This window comes from Nerophis lumbriciformis, linkage group LG09 (genome assembly GCF_033978685.3).
Source record: "Nerophis lumbriciformis linkage group LG09, RoL_Nlum_v2.1, whole genome shotgun sequence".
Lineage (NCBI taxonomy): Eukaryota > Metazoa > Chordata > Actinopteri > Syngnathiformes > Syngnathidae > Nerophis > Nerophis lumbriciformis.
In genome coordinates this window covers 5,408,508-5,435,371 of record NC_084556.2, presented here as the reverse complement: position 1 = coordinate 5,435,371, position 26,864 = coordinate 5,408,508, and the positions used below count along the sequence as shown (strand labels likewise).

Here is a 26,864-nt window from a genome sequence, read left to right as displayed (position 1 = left end):
ACGCAGTAACGTATCAAATGATTGGCTAAGAGCGGTGTCGGATACAAATCTGCTTATCATTGGTTAAAAAAGTAAACAAGGCCTCGTTTAATTCTGAATGGATAAAAGAGCACGAATTTATAACGAAAAGCAGTCGAGACTCATTCCATGGCTTCTGCACACTTTGTCGATGTGATGTCGACGTAAGTAGTCAGGGGAAAGCTGCAATTGAACGGCATGCGGGTACAGATAAACATAAAAGTAATAAACGTGCGGCAGGTACCTCTTCAATGAGGACATTTTTTCGTGAAGTTTCGTCGCCCCTGGATGACAAGATAACCGCTGCGGAGCTGTGCAAGGTGTACCATGCTGTAAAGCAGTGGTTCTCAAATGGTACCCTGGGGGAATGTAATGTAAGTTCATTCAAGTAGGCTATTCCATTCATTACCATAAACCCAGAGTTTCCCCCATGCCATGATGGTTTGACCCTCACTAAAATGTCTGTCAAAAAGAACTGTGAAAAGAAATGCAACAATGCAATATTCAGTGTTGACAGCTAGATTTTTTGTGGACATGTTCCATAAATATTGATGTTAAAGATTTCTTTTTTTGTGAAGAAATGTTTAGAATTAAGTTCCTGAATCCAGGTGGATCTCTGTTACAATCCCCAAAGAGGGCACTTTAAGTTGATGATGACTTCTATGTGTAGAAATATTTATTTATAATTGAATCACTTGTTTATTTTTCAACAAGTTTTTAGTTATTTTATATATTTTTTTCCAAATAGTTCAAGAAAGACCACTACAAATGAGCAATATTTTGCACTGTTATAGAATTTAATAAATCAGAAACTGATGACATAGTGCTGTATTTTACTTCTTTATCTCTTTTTTTCAACCAAAAATGCTTTGCTCTGATTAGGGGGCACTCGAATTAAAAAAATGTTCACAGGGGGTACATCACTGAAAAAAGGTTGAGAACCACTGCTGTAAAGCATCACCAGTCCTACAGAAGTTTAGACTGCGGCATGAAAGTGGACCGGGAGATTTTCAGTGACTATCCCACAGCTAAAGGGATGGCCTGTGGCCGAACAAAAGCCAAGGCATTGTGCGAGAACGTCATCGCTCACTATTCGGTACAGGAACATACCGACTACATAAAAGAAAACAACCTACCCTTTTCCGTGGCAACCGACACCTCAAATAAAGGAACAAACAAGTGTTTTCCCATTGTGGTAAGGTATTTTCACTTTGATGAAGGCATCCAACATGTCCTGTTGGATTTTTATAGTGACAGCAACGAAACGTCAGAAGCCATAACAAACCAGCTGCTGGCAAAACTTGAGATGTCTGGCTTAGAGGTGAAAAACATGTCTGCATATGCAGCATACAATGCCAGTGTCAATTGTGGCAAACATAACAGTGTGTATCAGAAGCTGAAACTGAGCCAAAAAGATGTGCTCCCTGCAAACTGTTTGGCCCATATTCTGCATAACGCAACCAGATATGCAGCAAGCAGCCTTGATGTTGATGTGGAAAATTTTTTGTGGCATTTTTTTTTAAATTATATATGTTAACTACATTTAAGTCCACACATGTTATGCTTTGTGGCACTCTGCACTTGAAAAGATTCATCTCAGTGGTCACTTTTTGAACACCACAATGTATTGAATAAATACAAATACTGTTAACAAACACTTGACTTTAATATTTTTTCCTATTCAGCCACACAAACATCATCTTCAAACCACTCAAAATTGTACTATAAAAAAGAGTATACCAGAGTCCTATGTACACCATAGTAATTTATTGATATGCCGCATAATGTCCTCCTTTTTGGTGTCATGGAAATGGTCACCCTAATGAAAGCGGTGGAAAATGAATTCTAAATCTACTTGTTCATTTTCTGTTAATTACTGCTTACTTTCTGTTTCAACATGTTCTAGCTACACTTCTGTTAAAATGTAATAATCACCTTTTTCTTCTGTTGTTTGATACTTTACATAAGTATTGGGTGATACTACAAATTTCGATATCAGTCCAATACTAAGTAGTTACAGGATCATACATTGGTTATAACTAAAGTTGTCTTGTGTCCAGGGATGTATTTCCTAAGTTTATAAACAATAAAAAAAAAATGACAAAAGATTTTGAGATGATAAAAAAAAATATTGAGGTAATAACTGCAGTATTGACAATATACAGCTCTTGTACTTGGTATCGTTACAACCGTGGTCCGTGTAGATCAGGGGTCTCAAACTCAATTTACCTGGGGGCCACTGGATGCAGAAACTGCGTGAGGCTGGGCCGCAAGAAAAGATTTCTTAAAAAAAATCTAACATGCACTTTTTAATGAATTCCCCTTCTTTGAATGGCTTTCCCACCCTAGCAAACCATCTCACTCACCATGTAGCTAGCTTTGACTGCTGCATCGCTCGTTTCCCTGCTTTCTTGACGAAATCTTGTTGCCTCAGTAGACTGGTTTTAAAATTTGCAACCCGGTTCACTCTCTCATCTCTCTGGTATTTTGCATACTCCTCAGCATGTCTAGTTGTATAATGACGTTTCAAATTGTATTCCTTGTGCACCGCAACTTTCTCTGTATCAACTACAGAAAAGAGTAATAAGGATTATTCATAAAGTAGATTACTTAGAACACACTAACATATGATTTATTAATTCGGGTTTATTGAAATTACAGGAGCTAGTAAAGTTACAGACATTATGTGTCATGTTTAAGGCTAAAAGTAAAACATTACCAGCAAATTTACAAAAAGTATTTGTCATCACTTGTGAGAATGAAGAGCATAGAAGAAAAGGTCATTTCCAACACCAGTATTCAAGGACAACTTTAAAACAAATGTGCATATCAGTGGTGGGGGTTAAACTATGGAATTCTCTTTACAATGAGATAAAAGATTGTAAAAATATATTCCAATTGAAAAAATATATAAAGACATAACAATAAGATCATATGGACAGCCATAATTGTTTACATTTTGCTTTATATTTATTATTTTACTTATTTTTTGCCTGGTTTTGTATTTGTTTTGTATCATCCCGTGAGGTGTATATTACTTCTTTTGTTTTTTTTTGTTCGGTTTGTACATCATGAAGTTTTGCACTTCTTGTGTTTTTTTGTGTGTGTTCTTTGTTTGTTTTCGTTATATTTGTATGTAACTGTTGGCTGTAGATCCACCCATGGCATTTGTTTACATTCAGTAGCCCTAGCTTGCTGTTAGCGATTGTATCCTCCTACGGTGTGTAGTGAAGCATGTTTAAGCTATTCCTCGTCCTGCAGGGATGATACTTGTAAGAAACGTACTTTATTTGTCGCCATGGAGGCAACGATTAATGATTTTAAAGTCGCTAAAACACTGTAGACTGTGGATGGGCGTTAGCCACTAGCGAGGTAGCCATGTTTGAAACACCTCTTCCTGAGCTTCAGAGTGAAAAGCTTTACCTTTATAGTTTGTTTTTAAGCCAAAATACGTCCATTCTCCCTCTTATGTCTCCACAGTTTGTCTGCTTGTAAGTACACCGTGCGTATGCGCTGCCTAACATGTGCCCCTTGCTCGTTTTACAAGCAATATCATGACGTGACGACGGCGCCATCGTGTCAAGCAGTATAGTACCGTTTTTAATTCATTAGTAGGATAGGATAGACTTTTATATATTCCACAATGGGGAAATTACGTTGTTGCAGTGCAGGTTTTTACATACAGTAACAGAGGTAAAGTGTAAGAAAAAATAGTCATAAATGCTACATATTACGTAGCGGTATTTTATTAGTATCGGTATACCTTACAACCCTACCCGGGATTTGAACCTGGGTCGCCAGCATGAGAGACGAGAGTGCTAGCAACCGAACTAAAAGCCCGCACTATCAACTCAATAGCCAGCGCTGCTCCTGAGGTCTTCAGGAAGTGAGGTTTTTCAACGTACTTGAGGCCCAGCCACACAGCCCGATAGAAAGTGGCTCAAAAGTAAGGCGCCACTTCTAAAAATGAGCTCGCTCGCTGCTAATTCACATTGTTTGTGTAGTGGAAGGTCCAGGTTTTAAATGAGAACAAAAGTGGATTTAACACAAGAGTTTTATTTTACTCATAATCAAATGGTACAATGGTTGGATTAAGTTCTCGAGCACACAGACAGTTTTCCCCGCATGCAATGAAAAAAAGCCCTCCTCTCGGTTTGACTTCGTAATTTCTATCTGTTTTCCTTCATGCGTCAAGGTCCTGTTGTTTTCGACCTGTTTTGTCTGCAACATTCTTGACTCCTTAGTCATGATAGACAATCAAAACATTTTGTAGAATGGTCAGACTGACTCCATATTCAACATTGGCCTACATCTGGTCCTATGGTGGTTTAGAATAGACGAGAAATGAAATGAGCAGACATTCTTGACAGACACGAAATATACCGTATTTTCCGCACTATTAGCCGCACCTAAAAACCACAAATTTTCTCAAAAGCTGACAGTGCGGCTTATAACCCGGTGCGCTTTATATATGGATTAATATTAAGATTCATTTTCATAAAGTTTAGGTCTCGCAACTACGGTAAACAGCCGCCATCTTTTTTCCCCGTAGAAGAGGAAGCGCTTCTTCTTCTACGGTAAGCAACCGCCAAGGTAAGCACCCGCCCCCGTAGAAGAGGAAGCGCTTCTTCTTCTACGGCAAGCAACCGCCAAGGTAAGCACCCGCCCCCGTAGAAGAAGAAGCGCGCGGATATTACGTTTCATTTCATTTGTGTGTTTACATCTGTAAAGACCACAAAATGGCTCCTATTAAGAGACACACGTACAACGCAGAATTCAAACTCAAAGGCAATAAGTCACGCAGTAGAACACGGAAATAGAGCAGCAGCGAGAGAATTGAACATAAATGAATCAATGGTGCGTAGGTAGAGGAAGCAACAAGATGACCTGCGCCATTAAGACAGGGAGACAGCGCCGGACGACATACGCCAACATCTGCCAGTGGATCAGTCTCAACTGTGGTCCGAGCTTTCCGGAAGGCAGGATTCACGGAACTGCTGGACAACAACAGCGACACTGACTCTGATGACTTCCACCAGACGGAGCCGGCCATTTTGGATGCCGTATTCGCCCAACTTTTTAATTCAGACACTGAGGAAGCATTCGAGGGATTTATGGATGAGGAATAACTTCAGAAAGTGAGCTTTAAATGTTTATTTTGTGTGTTGTGTGACATTAACGTTCGAGCAACGTTGAGTTATTGATGTTGCTCTGCACTAATTTGAGTGTTACTATTTTTGTGATTGCACATTTGCACATTACATTTTGGGGGTGAACAGAGTTGTTAGAACGCTGGTTTGTAATACATTATTAAAGTTTGACTGACCTATCTGACTGTTTTTTGGACATTCCCTTTAGCGCAGCGTAGGCGCGGCTTATAACCCGGGGCGGCTTATAGGTGGACAAAGTTTTGAAATATGCCGTTCATTGAAGGCGCGGCTTATAACCCAGGGCGGCTTATGGTGCGGAAAATACGGTAGTTCAAAAGTCAGAAATTCCACTACACTTTTGACATCTACATTATTAGCATTAGCAATATTACATGGCAATATTTACTCAGTGGCCTAGTGGTTAGAGTGTCCGCCCTGAGATCGGTAGGTTGTGAGTTCAAACCCCGGCCGAGTCATACCAAAGACTATAAAAATGGGACCCATTACCTCCCTGCATCAAGGGTTGGAATTGGGGGTTAAATCACCAAAAATGATTCCCGGGCGCGGCACCGCTGCTGCCCACTGCTCCCCTCACCTCCCAGGGGGTGAACAAGGGGATGGGTCAAATGCAGAGGACACATTTCACCACACCTAGTGTTTGTGTGACAATCATTGGTACTTTAACTTTAATTTCCACACCTCCGAATGTGGTAACGGAAACTACAACTAAGATGCACATTACAATCAAACAGCTGGGGGTGTAATCAATCAATCAATCAATCAATCTTTATTTATATAGCCCTAAATCACAAGTGTCTCAAAGGGCTGCACAAGCCACAACGACATCCTCGGTACAAAGCCCACATACGGGCAAGGAAAAACTCACCCCAGTGGGACGTCGATGTGAATGACTATGAGAAACCTTGGAGAGGACCGCATATGTGGGTAAACCCCCCCCTCTAGGGGAGACCGAAAGCAATGGATGTCGAGTGGGTCTGACATAATATTGTGAGAGTCCAGTCCATAGTGGATCCAACATAATAGTAAGAGTCCAGTCCATAGTGGGGCCAGCAGGACACCATCCCGAGCGGAGACGGGTCAGCAGCGTAGAGATGTTCCCAGCCGATGCACAGGCGAGCGGTCCACCCCGGGTCCCGACTCTGGACAGCCAGCACTTCATCCATGGCCACCGGACCTGTGCCCCCCCCCTCAAGGAAAAGGGGAGCAGAGGAGAAAAGAAAAGAAACGGCAGATCAACTGGTCTAACAGGGGGGCTATTTAAAGGCTAGAGTATACAAATGAGTTTTAAGATGGGACTTAAATGCTTCTTCTAATAAGTACAACACTTACAGTATGAACACTTTGTAGGACTTTAGAAAAACAAAGTGCCACTTGCAAAGAAGGCTGAGAAATTTAAGAAAGAAAAAAATACACCAACTGGACAGCACAGATATTATCAACTGATCTTATCAATAAACAAATTAAGATGTATTATCACATAACCACACAAGATAGCCAATAAAATTGGTACTTTTGGGTGCTGATATCAATTCTCAGGTACCACAAATTGGTACCGTATTGGTTCAATTGTGAAAGGCATCTCTAATAATGCAAGATTTCTATCTTATTCTATCGTAAGACTTGCTGAAGCGTGAGGGCTGTACTCACTTTTGGGATTTGCAGTAACACGCTTTACATTACACGCACAGGTTTATTTATGTTGTGTTTTTATTTATGGGCCCATGGGAGGAAAAAAAACGAAAAAAAACATCCGCTTGTTCATGAATCAGACACGAAGGTCTAAGACCCGTTAATTCATCCCCGCCTACACGGCATCCTACCTTAACACGCCGCTGCCGTCTTCTCATCCGGCTCTTTTTCCTGCGGTTTGTCCTTTTGTTTCCCAGCACACCCACGCTAACATGTAAAAGAGAACACACACCTCAGGTTTCCACTTCCTTGCCCATGTGGGTTTCTTACAGTTGTTTTTTATGCATTTATTTTGACTGTGATAAAAAAAAGTTACTACTAGGAGTAACACAGAATGTTGCCAAGGGACAGTTAAGAGAGCATAACCTTGACAACCACAGTGTAATGTACCGTATTTAGGGCGCACCGGATTATAAGGCGCACTGCCGATGAATGGTCTATTTTCAAACTTTTTTCATATTGAAGGCGCACCGGATCATAGGGCGCATAGGGGAACATTATCACCAGACCTATGTAAGCGTCAATAGATTGTATCCTCTCTCCCCTCCTGCTCCCGGCCGCTTATTGTTAAAGACAACAGATGATTAGATGAACACGTACCACCTGTGAAATCTAATCACCTGCCAGCTGTGTCTCGCCGTCAGCACAGCCACGCCCCCGTCTGATGGTGCTCTGTCCTCAGCACCATGGACAGAGGCGGTGACTTTTGCTCCTGCAGGCAGCGCTGGCCACATCTCCCTCCACAGTGACCCTTACATTACTACCAATAGGAACGGAGAATGTTGCTGAGTGACAAACTGTCAAACGGTGATAAACGGTGCGTCGTGGAGGACGCAGGAGGTTGTTGTGATTTAAGGATGCAGACCAACGATGTAGCAGCGTGCAGTAAAAAAAAAAAAAAAATGTTTTATTGATGTAACGAACAAAAAGCGAGAGCAACGGGGAAGTGCTCTGACAAAACAAAATGCAAAACATTTACAGGAAATGTTGAGCAGATGGCGTCCACAAAGTAGTGTACTTACGCTTAGCATCAAAAGGATCATCTATGGCAGTGGTTCTTAACCTTGTTGGAGGTACCGAACCCCACCAGTTTCATTTGCGCATTCACCAAACCCTTGTTTAGTGAAAAATAAAATGTTTGTTTTTTTCAAATTCAAGGCAAAGTTATGTTTCTTTACTGGTGCGCAAAATGAACCGTGCATGAACATCACCTTGTTCAAAGAACAAAACCAACACAGTGCATGAACTCACAAAAAATGACACACCTGCAAATCAGTCTGACTTCTGCTGTTGCCTTTGAGAGACCAGTTCAGATATGCGTGGCTTCACCTTGGCAAGTGCCACTCACATGTCAATTTAAATGATAAATGATCAAATAAAATAATTTATTTTCACAGCAAAGTCTGTTCCTTTTCTTCTTTTTCCACCCAGACATACAATACTAGTACACAGCTCATGAAAAACAACATTTTTTGTTATTGTCGTTGTAAGTGGGCCAAAACACTTAGATTAGAAAATAATCTCATGGAAATGAGAGCTGTCATTTGATTATAATAATAAAACATTTAATTTGTTATTTAGTCAGGTTTGGGACAGGTGTGCTCACATGTGCTCCACTGAATACTCAAGTTTTTGCGTTTGCTCACGCATATGGAAAATTAGAGGGAACGTTGTTTGAGGGTATCCATAATACGCCAATAGGGAGAAGTTTTTATTTACACAATGAGTCGGGTGTGTCTTGACCTCCGCGGCGGAGGCTCCGCCGAACCCCTGAAGCCGACTCACCGAACCCCTAGGGTTCTGTTGTGTTTGTTGTCTTCTCCCTGCCTTCTCTATTGGTTTGACAGTTTCTTTCCCCAGTCTTTTGTCCCCAACGAGGCACACCTGCTGCTAATCACTTCCCCGTAGCATTTAAGCGCGTCTCTACCAGCTGGTCCCTGCCGGTTATTGTTCCTGAACTCCGCTCTGACATGTGCTACCTTGATTCTGCTTCCCTGGTATGTTGCCTTCGCATATTCCTGTAATATTGACCTCGTTGTGTTTTTGTTTTCCTAGGCACCTTGTTTTGAGAGGACTAGGAAAACTCTGAAAGAGACTACTTTTGTTATATTTCCCATGGTGTGCACTAGTGATGGGTTGATGAGGCGTCATGAAGCGTTTCGACACATTGCGAAACTGTATTGATACTGCGTCGATACTGTGTCACTAAATACTGACATCTGCTGGACATTAAAAATCCCTACAGGCAACCTATGGACTGACTCAACTGACACTGATTTTATGACCTAGTATATACAATAATATAAACCAAGTCATTGTATTTCATTTAGGATTATTTCATAACTTCATTTAAATAAAAATATATTTTTTATCTTTTTTAGATACTGTCAATAAATAATGTGAACATGTATCATACAATAGAAATCTAAGAGAACGTGTTGTGAATGAGGATGCTTGTGGACTGGGAAATGATTATTTATTTATTTTTACACAATTTTATTTTTTTTTAAAACTGTTTTTTCAACGTATTCAATTTTAGACGCTTTCTCTTCTTAGTTATTATTTCTCCGGCTGTAGAAAAGACCCGCTCACAGGGCACAGAGGAGGCGTCAGTGCGACACAGTTCGCGTATCGGTCACGTGACCAAAACAGCTCATGATCGGTCACGTGACTTTCTAAAAGCGGTACGCGCACCGACACAGGGTTTTGCTCTATGAGCTCGACGCATGCGCCGATGCATCGGTGTTGCCGGACCCATCACTAGTGTGCACTTTTGCCCCATCACCCTTAGTCATACTTGCCAACCTTGAGACCTCCAATTTTGGGAGGTGGAGGGTGGGGGGTGTGGTTGGGGCGGGGGCGTGGTTAAGAGGGGAGGAGTATATTTACAGCTAGAATTCAGCAAGTCAAGTGTTTCATATATATATATATATATATATATATATATATATATATATATATATATATATATATATATATATATATATATAAAAGAAATACTTGAATTTCAGTGTTCATTTATTTACACATATACACACACACAACACTCATCTACTCATTGTTGAGTTAAGGGTTGAATTGTCCATCCTTGTTCTATTCTCTGTCACTATCTTTCTAACCTTGCTGAACACCCTCTCTGATTATGCATTGCTGTGTGGTACGCACAAAAGTGCTTTCATCAAATGCACTAGATGGCAGTATTGTCCTGTTTAAGAGTGTCACAACATTGCTGTTTACGGCAGACGAACTGCTTTACTGTAGACGTTCTTTATATTGTGGGAAAGCGGACTCAGGTCCGCATGGAGCTGGAGGGGGCGTGGCCTCCAGCTCCGCCTGAATTCCGGGAGATTTTCGGGAGAAAATTTGTCCAGGGAGGTTTTCGGGAGAGGCGCTGAATTTCGGGAGTTTCCCGGAAAATCCGGGAGGGTTGGCAAGTATGCCCTTAGTTACCATTTTGGACTTATTAAATATTTTCATTTTTTTATCGCATACCTTGCGTCCATTCTCTGCATCCCGGGGTCCACCCTTGAACTCAATCCTAACAGGTTCGATCGAACCCAGGTTAAGAACCACTGATCTATGGTTACCAGAGAATAGAGAATTGATAACAATGTCCCGACCACGAAGGTAGAAAAAGGATCAAAATAGTGTTGATTGCAAACAGAAAACAGGTGAAGGGAAATGCTCCGGGACAGAAGTGAAGCAGCCAGGGGGAAAAACAGCAACAAAACCGGAAAAGCCGGCAAAATAAAAGCACAGAACAGGAACTAACACAAAACACTGGAGAACACTAACAAACACAAAGGGTGTAACCAGCCGTGACACAAACAGGGCACATGTCGAGAAGGCGTAACCGTGGCGACCGCAGTCTAAAAGGTCGACAAGTGGGCATCTGACAGTGACAAAGTGTTAAGGAAAGTGAGAAAGCCACTTGGACTCCTGACCCAAGGGTTTCAATATAGGGGGGGAAATGTAAACATCCTTTTTTGTTAAATTCTCCTATGTCTCTAATTGTTTTATTTTCCATCTTATTAACTTTGACATTGTCCTGTCTCTTGTTTTTTTCCCCTCCTTTTTTCTTCTTTTGCATGCTTCCACTACGCCTTTCTGTTGCCGTTTTATATGTGCAAACAGCTCCCTGTTCCCAGATACAAAAAGGTAAGCCACTGAGATCCTTCAAAAAGCCCAAGCTGTCCCTTTCTGTCTTGTATAAACCAGCAGATCCGCACCTGTGAACCCTGATTGACACCGCCACCCCTCATTGTGATTCTATTACCAAATGTACTGAACGTGCTCTTCCGTCAGACGCCATTCCTTGTCGTTAGAAAGCGCTACGCATCTGAAATAGATCATTAGACCATTCAACTAATCGCGAGCATTTGTTATACTATAGCCACAAATGGCGACAGGCACCATACATCAAGCAATTTCCCGTTAAAGCTGATTAATTTCAGCTTAAAGGGGAACATTATCACCAGACCTATGTAAGCGTCAATATACAGGTAAAAGCCAGTAAATTAGAATATTTTGAAAAACTTGATTTATTTCAGTAATTGCATTCAAAAGGTGTAACTTGTACATTATATTTATTCATTGCACACAGACTGATGCATTCAAATGTTTATTTCATTTAATTTTGATGATTTGAAGTGGCAACAAATGAAAATCCAAAATTCCGTGTGTCACAAAATTAGAATATTGTGTAAGGCTAATACAAAAAAGGGATTTTTAGAAATGTTGGCCAACTGAAAAGTATGAAAATGAAAAATATGAGCATGTACAATACTCAATACTTGGTTGGAGCTCCTTTTGCCTCAATTACTGCGTTAATGCGGCGTGGCATGGAGTCGATGAGTTTCTGGCACTGCTCAGGTGTTATGAGAGCCCAGGTTGCTCTGATAGTGGCCTTCAACTCTTCTGCGTTTTTGGGTCTGGCATTCTGCATCTTCCTTTTCACAATACCCCACAGATTTTCTATGGGGCTAAGGTCAGGGGAGTTGGCGGGCCAATTTAGAACAGAAATACCATGGTCCGTAAACCAGGCACAGGTAGATTTTGCGCTGTGTGCAGGCGCCAAGTCCTGTTGGAACTTGAAATCTCCATCTCCATAGAGCAGGTCAGCAGCAGGAAGCATGAAGTGCTCTAAAACTTGCTGGTAGACAGCTGCGTTGACCCTGGATCTCAGGAAACAGAGTGGACCGACACCAGCTGGACTGCTGCTGAGTGGTCCAAAGTCATGTTTTCTGACGAAAGCAAATTTTGCATTTCCTTTGGAAATCGAGGTCCCAGAGTCTGGAGGAAGACAGGAGAGGCACAGGATCCACGTTGCCTGAAGTCTAGTGTAAAGTTTCCACCATCAGTGATGGTTTGGGGTGCCATGTCATCTGCTGGTGTCGGTCCACTCTGTTTCCTGAGATCCAGGGTCAACGCAGCCGTCTACCAGCAAGTTTTAGAGCACTTCATGCTTCCTGCTGCTGACCTGCTCTATGGAGATGGAGATTTCAAGTTCCAACAGGACTTAGCGCCTGCACACAGCGCAAAATCTACCCGTGCCTGGTTTACGGACCATGGTATTTCTGTTCTAAATTGGCCCGCCAACTCCCCTGACCTTAGCCCCATAGAAAATCTGTGGGGTATTGTGAAAAGGAAGATGCAGAATGCCAGACCCAAAAACGCAGAAGAGTTGAAGGCCACTATCAGAGCAACCTGGGCTCTCATAACACCTGAGCAGTGCCAGAAACTCATCGACTCCATGCCACGCCGCATTAACGCAGTAATTGAGGCAAAAGGAGCTCCAACCAAGTATTGAGTATTGTACATGCTCATATTTTTCATTTTCATACTTTTCAGTTGGCCAACATTTCTAAAAATCCCTTTTTTGTATTAGCCTTAAGTAATATTCTAATTTTGTGACACACGGAATTTTGGATTTTCATTTGTTGCCACTTCAAATCATCAAAATTAAATGAAATAAACATTTGAATGCATCAGTCTGTGTGCAATGAATAAATATAATGTACAAGTTACACCTTTTGAATGCAATTACTGAAATAAATCAAGTTTTTCAAAATATTCTAATTTACTGGCTTTTACCTGTATACCTTGATGTTGCAGAAAAAAGACCATATATTTTTTTAACCGATTTCCGAACTCTAAATGGGTGAATTTTGGCGAATTAAACGCCTTTCTAATATTCGCTCTCGGAGCGATGACGTCACAACGTGGCGTCACATCGGGAAGCAATCCGCCATTTTCTCAAACACAGAGTCAAATAAGCTCTGTTATTTTCCGTTTTTTCAACTGTTTTCCGTACCTTGGAGACATCATGCCTCGTCGGTGTGTTGTCGGAGGGTGTAACAACACGAACAGGGACGGATTCAAGTTGCACCAGTGGCCCAAAGATGCGAAAGTGGCAAGAAATTGGACGTTTGTTCCGCACACTTTACCGACGAAAGCTATGCTACGACAGAGATGGCAAGAATGTGTGGATATCCTGCGACACTCAAAGCAGATGCATTTCCAACGATAAAGTCAAATAAATCTGCCGCCAGACCCCCATTGAATCTGCCGGAGTGTGTGAGCAATTCAGGGACAAAGGACCTCGGTAGCACTGCAAGCAATGGCGGCAGTTTGTTCCTGCAGACGAGCGAGCTAAACCCCCTATCGACCCTAGCTTCCCTGGCCTGCTGACATTAACTCCAAAACTGGACAGATCAGCTTTCAGGAAAAGAGCGCGGATGAGGGTATGTCTACAGAATATATTAATTGATGAAAATTGGGCTGTCTGCACTCTCAAAGTGCATGTTGTTGCCAAATGTATTTCATATGCTGTAAACCTAGTTCATAGTTGTTAGTTTCCTTTAATGCCAAACAAACACATACCAATCGTTGGTTAGAAGGCGATCGCCGAATTCGTCCTCGCTTTCTCCCGTGTCGCTGGCTGTAGTGTCGTTTTCGTCGGTTTCGCTTGCATACGGTTCAAACCGATATGGCTCAATAGCTTCAGTTTCTTCTTCAATTTCGTTTTCGCTACCTGCCTCCACACTACAACCATCCGTTTCAATACATTCGTAATCTGTTGAATCGCTTAAGCCGCTGAAATCCGAGTCTGAATCCGAGCTAATGTCGCTATAGCTTGCTGTTCTATGCGCCATGTTTGTTTGTGTTGGCTTCACTATGTGACGTCACAGGAAAATGGACGGGTGTTTATAACGATGGTTAAAATCAGGCACTTTGAAGCTTTTTTAGGGATATTGCGTGATGGGTAAAATTTTGAAAAAAACTTCGAAAAATATAATAAGCCACTGGGAACTGATTTTTAATGGTTTTAACCATTCTGAAATTGTGATAATGTTCCCCTTTAAACGGCATCCCTCGGAAGCGGACGCACCAGCACGGCTGATTAAATGGAGTTGGGGCAGCTGATTTTATTTAGGCTTTTTGACTCATTTATCCTGACGCATTTGCTCGGCTAGCAATTTGCTGATTTTCTTCACAAAGCCTGTAGTCTGGAGGTGTCAAACTAATTTTAGATGGGGGGTCACATGAAGAAAAATCTACTCCCAAGTGGGCCGGACTGGTAAAATCCCGACACGATAACCTAAAAATAAAGACAACTTCAGATTGTTTTCTTTGTTTCGAAATAGAACAAGCACATTCTGAAAATACCCTGGACAAGTCGCCACCTCATCGCAGGGCCACATTCTGAAAATACACAAATCATGAGATTGGTAGGTTGTGAGTTCAAACCCCGGTCAAGTCATACCAAAGACTATTAAAAATGGGACCCATTACCACCCTGCTTGGCACTCAGCATCAAGGGTTGGAATTGGGGGTTAAATCACCAAAAATGATTCCCGGGCGCGGCCACCGCTGTTGCTCACTGCTCCCCTTACCTCCCAGGGGGTGATCAAGGGTGATGGGTCAAATGCAGAGAATAATTTCGCCACACCTAGTGTGTGTGTGACAATCATTGGCACTTTAACTTTATAATGTTGTTGTTGTTTTTTTACACTTACCGTATTGTTCGGAGTATAAATCGCACCAGAGTATAAGTCGCAACTGCCGAAAATGCATAATAAAGAAGGAAAAAAGCATGTATAAGTCGCACTGGAGTATAAGTCACATTTTTGGGGGGATTTATTCGATAAAAGCCAACACCAAGAATAGACATTTGAAAGGCAATTTAAAATAAATAAAGAATAGTGAACAACAGGCTGAATAAGTGTACGTTATATGAGGCATAAATAACCAACTGAGAACGTGCCTGGTATGTTAACGTAACATTTTATGGTAAGAGTCATTCAAATAACTATAACATATAGAACATGCTATACGTTTATCAAACAATCTGTCACTCCTAATCGCTAAATCCCATGAAATCTTATACGTCTAGTCTCTTACGTGAATGAGATAAATATTATTTGATATTTTACGGTAATGTGTCAATAATTTCACACATAAGTCGCTCCTGAGTATAAGTCGCACCCCCGGCCAAACTATGAAAAAAACCGCGACTTACAGTCCGAAAAATACTGTACATGTTGCGGTTAATAATATTCTATCTTTATTTGTCGTTATTCTGAATAAATGATGTGATAATGTTCATCAGTCAACTCATTGGTGTTCATTTTCAATCCATCAAGATAAAAAAAAATGATACCAAAATCGAATTACAGTATGTTATTTATGTAGTTTGCTCATTTTACTCTAACACTATGTGGTTTATTTTGTACATATCAAAGATACAAAGAATTGCTATTGCAAAGACAACGCCAATACGCAAATGTGAGTACAGTGGAAGGCCACACAGGAAAATGTATGTTAAAAATATGCCACAAAGGCATCCATTTATGTAAATGCTGTAATTATAGCTAAACCGTGGCGAGAGAACAGATTAAGCAAAACAAAGAGCTATTAGATAGATTTAAATGTGTATTTAGAGGACGTCTGCAGCGGCAATATGGATCAAATCTACAGTAATGTTTTTTTTATTTTACACTAGGGCTGTAAACTGCATCACGATATAGGTGTTTTATAATAACAGTGCAATACTTTTTCATAACATGGTCACTACTGCCTAGTTTCTCTTGTTATATTCTTATTTTACTATTATATTTTTATTCTCATTGTTGCTTTTTTATTTTTATTCTATTTTCCATTTATACCCCCATTATTTACATTTTACTTTTTACAATTTTATACACTGCTGCTGGAATTTACATTTTCCTGAGGGAACTCTCCTGAAGGAATCAATAAAGTACTATCTATCTATCTATTTTATATTGATGATTATTGTTACTTTTTATGACCTATGGGTAATATGGACCAGGACAGGGGTCGGCAACCCGCGGCTCTAGAGCTGCATGCGGCTCTTTAGCGCCGCCCTAGTGGCTCTCTGGAGCTTTTTCAAAAATGTATGAAAAATGGAAAAAGTTGAGGGGAAAAGAAAAAAAATGTTGTTTTAATATGGTTTCTGTAGGAGGACAAACATGACACAAACCTCCCTAATTGTTATAAAGCACACTGTTTGTATTAAACGTGCTTCACTGATTCGAGTATTTGGAGAGCACCCTTTTGTCCTACTAATTTTGGCAGTCCTTGAACTCACCTTAGTTTGTTTACATGTATATCTTTCTGCGACTTTCTAGGACGTGTTTTATGCCACTTCTTTTTCTGTCTCATGTTGTCCACCAAACTTTTAAACGTTGTGCATGAATCCACAGAGGTGAGTTTTGGAGTTTTGTTGATGTTATTGACTTGTGTGGAGTGCTAATCAGACATATTTGGTCACTGCATGACTGTGAGCTAATCGATGCTAACATGCTATTTAGGCTAGCTATATGTACATATTGCTTAATTATGCCTCATTTGTAGCTATATTTGAGGTCATTTAGTTTCCTTTAAGTCATATTAATTTAATTTATATCTCATGACACACTATCTGTATGTAATATGGCTTTTAATTTTTTGCGGCTCCAGACAGATTTGTTTTTGTATTTTTGGTCCAATAAGGCTCTTTCAACATTTTGGGTTGCCGACCCCTGGACCAGGAGTAAGAAATATTAACATTTTTATTTCAAACTGATTATAATCTCCTCAAATATCAAGGCAGAAAGGAAAGCAAATGTCAACACAACCGAGGAAAACACCGAATCCATGTTAAAATTCTAAAATCACAATAAACACTCAATCATAACCTCTTTAAATTGAGGTGCAAAAAATAAGGAACATGTTTGACATGCTTAATAAAGTGTAACAAAACAGTGCAAAGTGTGAAAATGTAAACATAGAGAAACCGGACACGAACAATTTCTTGCAAGTTTACCGCCAAGAAGTTGCGTGGCATGTGGAACATTTAATTTGGTCTGTTATTCTTATTTAGGTACGGAAATTATTTTACGTTATGCAGTAACCGCTTCCTAACGTACTCTGCAGCATCGCGTGGACATCGGGGGCGGTACCACTGGATTGGCAGACCGGGGTGGTGGTTCCTCTCTTTAAGAAGGGGAACCGGAGGGTGTGTTCTAACTATCGTGGGATCACACTCCTCAGCCTTCCCGGTAAGGTCTATTCAGGTGTACTGGAGAGGAGGCTACGCCGGATAGTCGAACCTCGGATTCTGGAGGAACAGTGTGGTTTTCGTCCTGGTCGTGGAACTGTGGACCAGCTCTATACTCTCGGCAGGGTCCTTGAGGGTGCATGGGAGTTTGCCCAACCAGTCTACATGTGTTTTGTGGACTTGGAGAAGGCATTCGACCGTGTCCCTCGGGAAGTCCTGTGGGGAGTGCTCAGAGAGTATGGGGTATCGGACTGTCTGATTGTGGCAGTCCGCTCTCTGTATGATCAGTGCCAGAGCTTGGTCCGCATTGCCGGTAGTAAGTCGGACACGTTTCCAGTGAGGGTTGGACTCCGCCAAGGCTGCCCTTTGTCACCGATTCTGTTCATAACTTTTATGGACAGAATTTCTAGGCGCAGTCAAGGCGTTGAGGGGATCTGGTTTGGTGGCTGCAGGATTAGGTCTCTGCTTTTTGCAGATGATGTGGTCCTGATGGCTTCATCTGGCCAGGATCTTCAGCTCTCACTGGATCGGTTCGCAGCTGAGTGTGAAGCGACTGGGATGAGAATCAGCACCTCCAAGTCCGAGTCCATGGTTCTCGCCCGGAAAAGGGTGGAGTGCCATCTCCGGGTTGGGGAGGAGATCTTGCCCCAAGTGGAGGAGTTCAAGTACCTCGGAGTCTTGTTCACGAGTGAGGGAAGAGTGGATCGTGAGATCGACAGGCGGATCAGTGCGGCGTCTTCAGTAATGCGGACGCTGTATCGATCCGTTGTGGTGAAGAAGGAGCTGAGCCGGAAGGCAAAGCTCTCAATTTACCGGTCGATCTACGTTCCCATCCTCACCTATGGTCATGAGCTTTTGGTTATGACCGAAAGGACAGTATCACGGGTACAAGCGGCCGGAATGAGTTTCCTCCGCCGGGTGGCGGGGCTCTCCCTTAAAGATAGGGTGAGAAGCTCTGCCATCCGGGAGGAGCTCAAAGTAAAGCCGCTGCTCCTCCACATCGAGAGGAGCCAGATGAGGTGGTTCGGGCATCTGGTCAGGATGCCACCCGAACGCCTCCCTAGGGAGGTGTTTAGGGCACGTCCGACCGGTAGGAGGCCACGGGGAAGACCCAGGACACGTTGGGAAGACTATGTCTCCCGGCTGGCCTGGGAACGCCTCGGGGTCCCTCAATAACCTCAGAATTATTGCTTATTAGTAACCCTAACCCTTACCCGTATATGTCCCCCTAGTGTCCAAATAACTCTAAATTAAGTCTTTGTTACTTTGATAAGCAACTAATTAATGGTGAATAGGTTCCCCATACTAAAGTGTTACTATATATATATATATATATATATATATATATATATATATATATATATATATATATATATATATATATATATATATATATATATATATATATATACACATTTTTTATCGATATCAATTACGTGTGTATCAATATAAGTTGAGATCGTTTTATTGGCCCAGCCCTGCTCTGCACTAATAAACAACCCGGCAGCTCTTCTTTAGACCAGTGTTTTTCAACCACTGTGCCGCGGCACACTAGTGTGCCGTGAGATACAGTCTGGTGTGCCGTGGGAGATTATCTAATTTCAACTATTTGGGTTAAAAATATTTTTTGCAAACCAGTAATTATAGTCTGCAAATGATGTGTTGTTGTTGAGTGTCGGTGCTGTCTAGAGCTCGGCAGAGTAACTGTGTAATACTCTTCCATATCAGTAGGTGGTAGCAGGTAGCTAATTGCTTTGTAGATGTCGGAAACAGCGGGAGGCAGCGTGCAGGTAAAAAGGTGTCTAATGCTTAAACCAAAAATAAACAAAAGGTGAGTGCTCCTAAGAAAAGGCATTGAAGCTTAGGGAAGGCTACGCAGAACGAAACTAAAACTGAACTGGCTACAAAGTAAACAAAAACATAATGCTGGACGACAGCAAAGACTTACTGTGGAGCAAAGACGACGTCCACAAAGTACATCCGAACATGACATGACAATCAACAATGTCCCCACAAAGCAGTGACGTGCGGTGAGGTTGATGGCTGGTGAGGCACTGACTTCATCACAGTCAGATTTACAAACATATGAACCCTAAAGAGTATCTTATTCACCATTTGATTGGCAGCAGTTAACGGGTTATGTTTAAAAGCTCATACCAGCATTCTTCCCTGCTTGGCACTCAGCATCAAGGGTTGGAATTGGGGGTTAAATCACCAACAATTATTCCCGGGTGCGGCGCCGCTGCTGCCCACTGCTCCCCTCACATCCCAGGGCGTGAGCAAGGGGATGGGTTAAATGCAGAGGACAAATTTCACCACACCTAGTGTGTGTGTGACAATCATTGGTACTTTAACTTAACTTTAACTTTACACATACAAACTGTAGCACACAAAAAAGCACATTTAATTAAAAAAAACGTTATTATGGTCTTACCTTTACTTATAAGTGCGGGAACAGTGGTGTTCGTGTTGGAGGAGTTGTGAATGAATGAAATATGAAATCAGTGCTGCAGTCTGCAGGTGTACCTAATGTTGTGTCCCTGCAGTCGTTCACGGCTCCTCCAGCGCGAGCAATGTTGTTTTTGCACTTTTTGGCTTCTTGTTAAGTGACTTTTTTTGGGTGGATTCGGTCTTGCACGTGGAGGGTTTGGGTGTGGGCTTTGGTTGGTGTGGCGCTCCCGTCGGGGGGTGCAGTCTGCGGCGGAGGTGCAATAACCGGCACCAGGAGGCGGGATTACGCGAGCCTCACACAGTGCGTCTTCGCAGCAGTTTTATGATTGCTCAGCACAAGAAATACGTTACACACATACAGTTGTTGACAAAATACACTGTACATTATATACCTCAGCTAACTAAACTATGGAAATGTATAATATAATTCATATAGCAATACGGTCTCACTGCACAGCAGGCCAGCAGTTAGCCGAGTCCACAATCCATGTTGAGGCACTGAGTGACGTGCCTCAACTGGCTGCTGATCACCGAACCGTCTCTTCTCAGTATTTGAACGGCAAATGTGAAAATTCAGCGATTTTGAATAAAAATAATCTAAAACTGGTGAAGTTAAATGGAAAATAACTTTATAGTATAATCACTGGATACATATAACAATTAAAAAAATTTTTTTTCTTTTTACATTTTTTTTCTTTCCATGATGGCAGGTGAGGCCCCGCACGTCACTGCCACAAATGATAAAAACAACTAAAATCTTCTTGATTGCTAAAACAAAGTAGATGCGGGAAACATCGCTCAAAGGAAGACATGAAACTGCTATAGGAAAATACCAAAAAAGAGAAAAAACCATTAAAATAGGAGCGCAAAACAAGAACTAAAACACTACACACAGGAAAACAGCAAAAAACTCCAAATAAGTCAGGGTGTGATGTGACAAGTGGTGACAGTACACCTACTTTGAGACAAGATGCATATATTGATGCATGCTTGGTTATGCTTTAAAGTCATACCCAACAATTGTGACAACGACTTTTTACTGTCAACTGAGTTTCGTTTTTTAATGATGTCTGCTGGTGGTGTGCCTCCGCATTTTTTCAACGCAAAAAATGTGCCTTGGCTCGAAAAAGGTTGAAAAACACTGCTTTAGACCACATACAACGGCAACTATGTCAGACCGGTGGTTAATCAAATCGAGGCGTTAACGAACGTGTTTTATGTTGGCTTCAAACAAGACACTGGAGGCTCTGTAAAGCTGCTGCTCGACAACGGCCGCCTTCTCCGTGTGAGCGCTGGCGAGGCAATGATCGACTGGTCCGTGTTGTGCACAATCACAAATGAGTCATCCGGCCGCCTTGGACCATCTCTGTCTGCTGATGAAAATCCCAAAATGAGTATATGTGTTGTGTTTTTCCACCAAAATCCATGACTCTTTATCATGGTGTCCCTATGTGACCCTCCCTGAAGCCTCGGGATCATCAACATCGACACTCGCCGGTGATGAATTGGACCCATCTGCCGGCTCTCCGTATTACCCGCTTCCATCACCCGGGCGTGTTCGTCAAGTGGCCTTGATCAGAGCACCTGCGTCGATCCCCTGCGTCCCCCAACCGCACACCCCTCCACCATTAACCCCTTCGTTAACGCCACTCTGGTATCGACTGGTTCTAGATTCAATCGATGGCCCGTTTAACCCAGCCACCGGCCCGTTATCTGCGGCTCGCAGTGACTGACGTGTCATCCGCCCGCGGTCAGATATAATAATGAAGACGTCCGGAACTTTACCCTTTTGGCGTTATAATGGAGTAGGGGTTTTTTTCTCGGGCTTTACACAATTTCTTGAACATGTCGTGAGTAGTTTTAATGTAAAACTAGTAACAAAAAGCACAAGCTAGCAAAAAAAAAACATTTTGATATAAATCTGATTTTTGTCATTAGAATAATGCATTTATCGCTGGGAAATGGACAAAAATAATAAAAACTGCCGAAGAAATTGAGATTAAATGTGGAACGTTACCCTTTTTGCGTTATATTGTAGGGTTTTTTTTTTCTCAGGCTTTACACAATTTCTTGAACATGTCATGAGTAGTTGTAACGTAAAACTAGTAACAAAAAGCACAAGCTATCAAAAAAAAGTTTTGGATATAAATCAGATTTTTGTCATTAGAATAATGCATTTATCACTGGGAAGTGGATAAAAATAATAAAAACTGCCGAAAGAAATTGAGAACAAGTCCGGAACTTTACCGTTTTTGTGTTATAATGTAGGAGGGTTTTTTTTCTCGGGCTTTACACAATTTCTTGAACATGTCATGAGTAGTTTTAACGTAAAACTAGTAAATAAGAGCACAAGTTAGCAGAAAAAACATTTGGATATAAATCAGATTTTTGTCATTAGAATAATGCATTTATCGCTGGGAAATGGACAAAAATAATAAAAACCGCTGAAAGAAATCGAGAAAAAGTCAACATGTCGTGTTTAGTTTTAATGTGAAACTTGTAACAAAAAGCACAAGACCTTAGGCAACAGTATGTCCACACCAACAACATTTGAATATAAATCCGATTTTTGTCATTAGAATAATGCATTTATCGCTGGGAAATGGACAAAAATAATAAAAACTGCGGAAGAAATTGAGGTTAAGTGTGGAACTTTACCCCTTTTGCGTTATATTGTAGGGTTGTTTTTTTTCTCGGGCTTTACACAATGTCTTGAACATGTCATGAGTAGTTTTAACATAAAACTAGTAAATAAAAGCACAAGCTAGCAAAAAAAAAACTTTTCGATATAAATCTGATTTGTGTCATTAGAATAATGCATTTATCGCTGGGAAATGGATAAAAATAATAAAAACCGCCGAAAGAAATTGAGAACAAGTCCGGAACTTTACCCTTTTTGCATTATAATGTAGTGGGGGGGTTTTTCTCGGGCTTTACACAATTTCTTGAACATGTCATGAGTAGTTTCAACGTAAAACTAGTAAATAAGAGCACAAGTTAGCAGAAAAAACATTTGGATATAAATCAGATTTTTGTCATTAGAATAATGCATTTATCACTGGGAAATGGACAAAAATAATAAAAACCGCCAAAAGAAATCGAGAAAAAGGCCGGAACTTTACCCTTTTTTCGTTATAATGTAGGAGGATTTTTTTCCTCAGGCTTAACACAATTTCTTCAACATGTTGTGAGTAGTTTTAATGTGAAACTTGTAGCAAAAAGCACAAGACCTTAGGCAACAGTATGTCCACACAAACAACAACATTTGGATATAAATCAGATTTTTGTCATTAGAATAATGCATTTATCGCTGGGAAATGGACAAAAATAATAAAAACTGCCGAAGAAATTGAGATTAAATGTGGAACTTTACCCCTTTTGCGTTATATTGTAGGGGGGTTTTTTCTCGGGCTTTACACAATGTCTTGAACATGTCATGAGTAGTTTTAACGTAAAACTAGTAAATAAAAGCACAAGCTAGCAAAAAAATTATTTGGATATAAGTCTGATTTTTGTCATAAGACTAATACGTTTATCGCTGGGAAATGGACAAAAATAATAAAAACTGCCGAAGAAATTGAGATTAAGTGTGGAACTTTACCCCTTTTGCGTTATATTGTAGGGGGGTTTTTTCTCGGGCTTTACACAATGTCTTGAACATGTCATGAGTAGTTTTAACGTAAAACTAGTAACAAAAAGTTCAAGCTATCAAAAAAAAGTTTTGGATATAAATCAGATTTTTGTCTTTAGAATAATGCATTTATCGCTGGGAAATGGATAAAAATAATAAAAACTGCCAAAAGAAATTGATAACAAGTCCGGAACTTTACCGTTTTTGTGTTATAATGTAGTAGGGGGTTTTTTCTCGGGCTTTACACAATATCTTGAACTTGTCATGAGTAGTTTTAACGTAAAACTAGTAAGAAAAAGCACAAGAACTTAGGCAACGGTATGTCCACACCAACAACAACATTTGGATATAAATCCGATTTTTGTCATTAGAATAATGCATTTATCGCTGGGAAATGGACAAAAACGATAAAAACCGCAGAAAGAAATTGAAAACAAGTTTAGAACGTTACCGTTTTTGTGTTATAATGTAGTAGGGTTTTTTTTCTCGGGCTTTACACAATATCTTGAACTTGTCATGAGTAGTTTTAACGTAAAACTAGTAACAAAAAGCACAAGAACTTAGGCAACGGTATGTCCACACCAACAACAACATTTGGATATAAATCCGATTTTTGTCATTAGAATAATGCATTTATCGCTGGGAAATGGACAAAAACGATAAAAACCGCAGAAAGAAATTGAAAACAAGTTTAGAACGTTACCCTTTTTGCGTTATAATGTAGTAGGGGTTTTTTTTCTCAGGCTTTACACAATTTCTTGAACATGTCGTGAGTAGTTTTAATGTGAAACTTGTAACAAAAAGCACAAGACCTTAGGCAACAGTATGTCCACACCAACAACAACATTTGGATATAAATCTGATTTTTGTCATTAGAATAATGCATTTATCGCTGGGAAATGGACAAAAATAATAAAAAACTGCCGAAGAAATTGAGATTAAGTGTGGAACTTTACCCCTTTTGCGTTTTATGGTAGGGTTTTTTTTTTTTCTCGGGCTTTACACAATGTCTTGAACATGTCATGAGTAGTTTTAACGTAAAACTAGTAAATAAAAGCACAAGCTAGCAAAAAAATTATTTGGATATAAGTCTGATTTTTGTCATTAGACTAATACGTTTATCGCTGGGAGAGGGATAAAAATAATAAAAACTGCCGAAAGAAATTGAGAGCAAGTCCGGAACTTTACCGTTTTTGTGTTATAATGTAGTAGGGTTTTTTTTTCTCGGGCTTTACACAATGTCTTGAACATGTCATGAGTAGTTTTAGCGTAAAACTAGTAAATAAAAGCACAAGCTAGCAAAAAAAACATTTGGATATACAGTAAATCTGATTTTTGTCATTAGAATAATGCATTTATCGCTGGGAAATGGACAAAAATAATAAAAACTGCCAAAGAAATTGAGATTAAGTGTGGAACTTTACACCTTTTGCGTTATATTGTAGGGTTGTTTTTTTTCTCGGGCTTTACACAATGTCTTGAACATGTCATGAGTAGTTTTAATGTAAAACTAGTAAATAAAAGCACAAGCTAGCAAAAAAAACTTTTGGATATAAATCCGATTTTTGTCATTAGAATAATGCATTTATTGCCGGGAAATGGACAAAAACGATAAAAATTGCAGAAAGAAATTGAGAACAAGTTCAGAACTTTACCCTTTTTGCGTTATAATGTAGTAGTTTTTTTTTTCTCAGGCTTTACACAATTTCTTGAACATGTCGTGAGTAGTTTTAATGTGAAACTTGTAACAAAAAGCACAAGACCTTAGGCAACAGTATGTCCACACCAACAACAACTTTTGGATATAAATCAGATTTGTGTCATTAGAATAATGCATTTATCGCTGGGAAATGGACAAAAATAATAAAAACCGCAGAAAGAAATCGAGAACAAGTCCGGAACTTTACCCTTTTGGCGTTATAATGGAGTAGGGTTTTTTTTCTCGGGCTTTACACAATTTCTTGAACATGTCGTGAGTAGTTTTAATGTAAAACTAGTAACAAAAAGCACAAGCTAGCAAAAAAAAAACATTTTGATATAAATCTGATTTTTGTCATTAGAATAATGCATTTATCGCTGGGAAATGGACAAAAATAATAAAAACTGCCGAAGAAATTGAGATTAAATGTGGAACGTTACCCTTTTTGCGTTATATTGTAGGGGGTTTTTTTTCTCAGGCTTTACACAATTTCTTGAACATGTCATGAGTAGTTGTAACGTAAAACTAGTAACAAAAAGCACAAGCTATCAAAAAAAAGTTTTGGATATAAATCAGATTTTTGTCATTAGAATAATGCATTTATCGCTGGGAAATGGACAAAAATAATAAAAACTGCCGAAAGAAATTGAGAACAAGTCCGGAACTTTACCGGTTTTGTGTTATAATGTAGGAGGGGTTTTTTTCTCGGGCTTTACACAATTTCTTGAACATGTCATGAGTAGTTTTAACGTAAAACTAGTAAATAAGAGCACAAGTTAGCAGAAAAAACATTTGGATATAAATCAGATTTTTGTCATTAGAATAATGCATTTATCGCTGGGAAATGGACAAAAATAATAAAAACCGCCGAAAGAAATCGAGAAAAAGTCAACATGTCGTGAGTAGTTTTAATGTGAAACTTGTAACAAAAAGCACAAGACCTTAGGCAACAGTATGTCCACACCAACAACAACATTTGAATATAAATCCGATTTTTGTCATTAGAATAATGCATTTATCGCTGGGAAATGGACAAAAATAATAAAAACTGCGGAAGAAATTGAGGTTAAGTGTGGAACTTTACCCCTTTTGCGTTATATTGTAGGGTTTTTTTTTTTCTCGGGCTTTACACAATGTCTTGAACATGTCATGAGTAGTTTTAACGTAAAACTAGTAAATAAAAGCACAAGCTAGCAAAAAAAAACCATTTCGATATAAATCTGATTTTTGTCATTAGAATAATGCATTTATCGCTGGGAAATGGATAAAAATAATAAAAACTGCCGAAAGAAATTGAGAACAAGTCCGGAACTTTACCGTTTTTGTGTTATAATGTAGGAGGGTTTTTTTTCTCAGGCTTTACACAATTTCTTGAACATGTCATGAGTAGTTTTAACGTAAAACTAGTAAATAAGAGCACAAGTTAGCAGAAAAAACATTTGGATATAAATCAGATTTTTGTCATTAGAATAATGCATTTATCGCTGGGAAATGGACAAAAATAATAAAAACCGCCGAAAGAAATCGAGAAAAAGTCAACATGTCGTGAGTAGTTTTAATGTGAAACTTGTAACAAAAAGCACAAGACCTTAGGCAACAGTATGTCCACACCAACAACAACATTTGAATATAAATCCGATTTTT

At 40.0% G+C, this 26,864-nt stretch overlaps 1 protein-coding gene across 4 annotated transcripts in view; it reads left to right on the top strand.

Annotated features, from left to right (window-relative positions):
- Window positions 1-26,864, top strand: part of doc2b (double C2-like domains, beta) — a 367,984-nt gene that overhangs the window by 227,662 nt on the left and 113,458 nt on the right. For 3 of the 4 annotated variants that reach the window (XM_061962748.2, XM_061962747.2, XM_072913779.1), the window contains one exon: window positions 11,013-11,036. The exons of the other annotated variant lie outside the window; for it this stretch is intronic. In XM_061962748.2, the coding sequence (XP_061818732.2) occupies window positions 11,013-11,036 (24 nt within the window). The remainder of the gene's footprint in view (window positions 1-11,012; window positions 11,037-26,864) is intronic. 4 annotated transcript variants of the gene reach the window in all.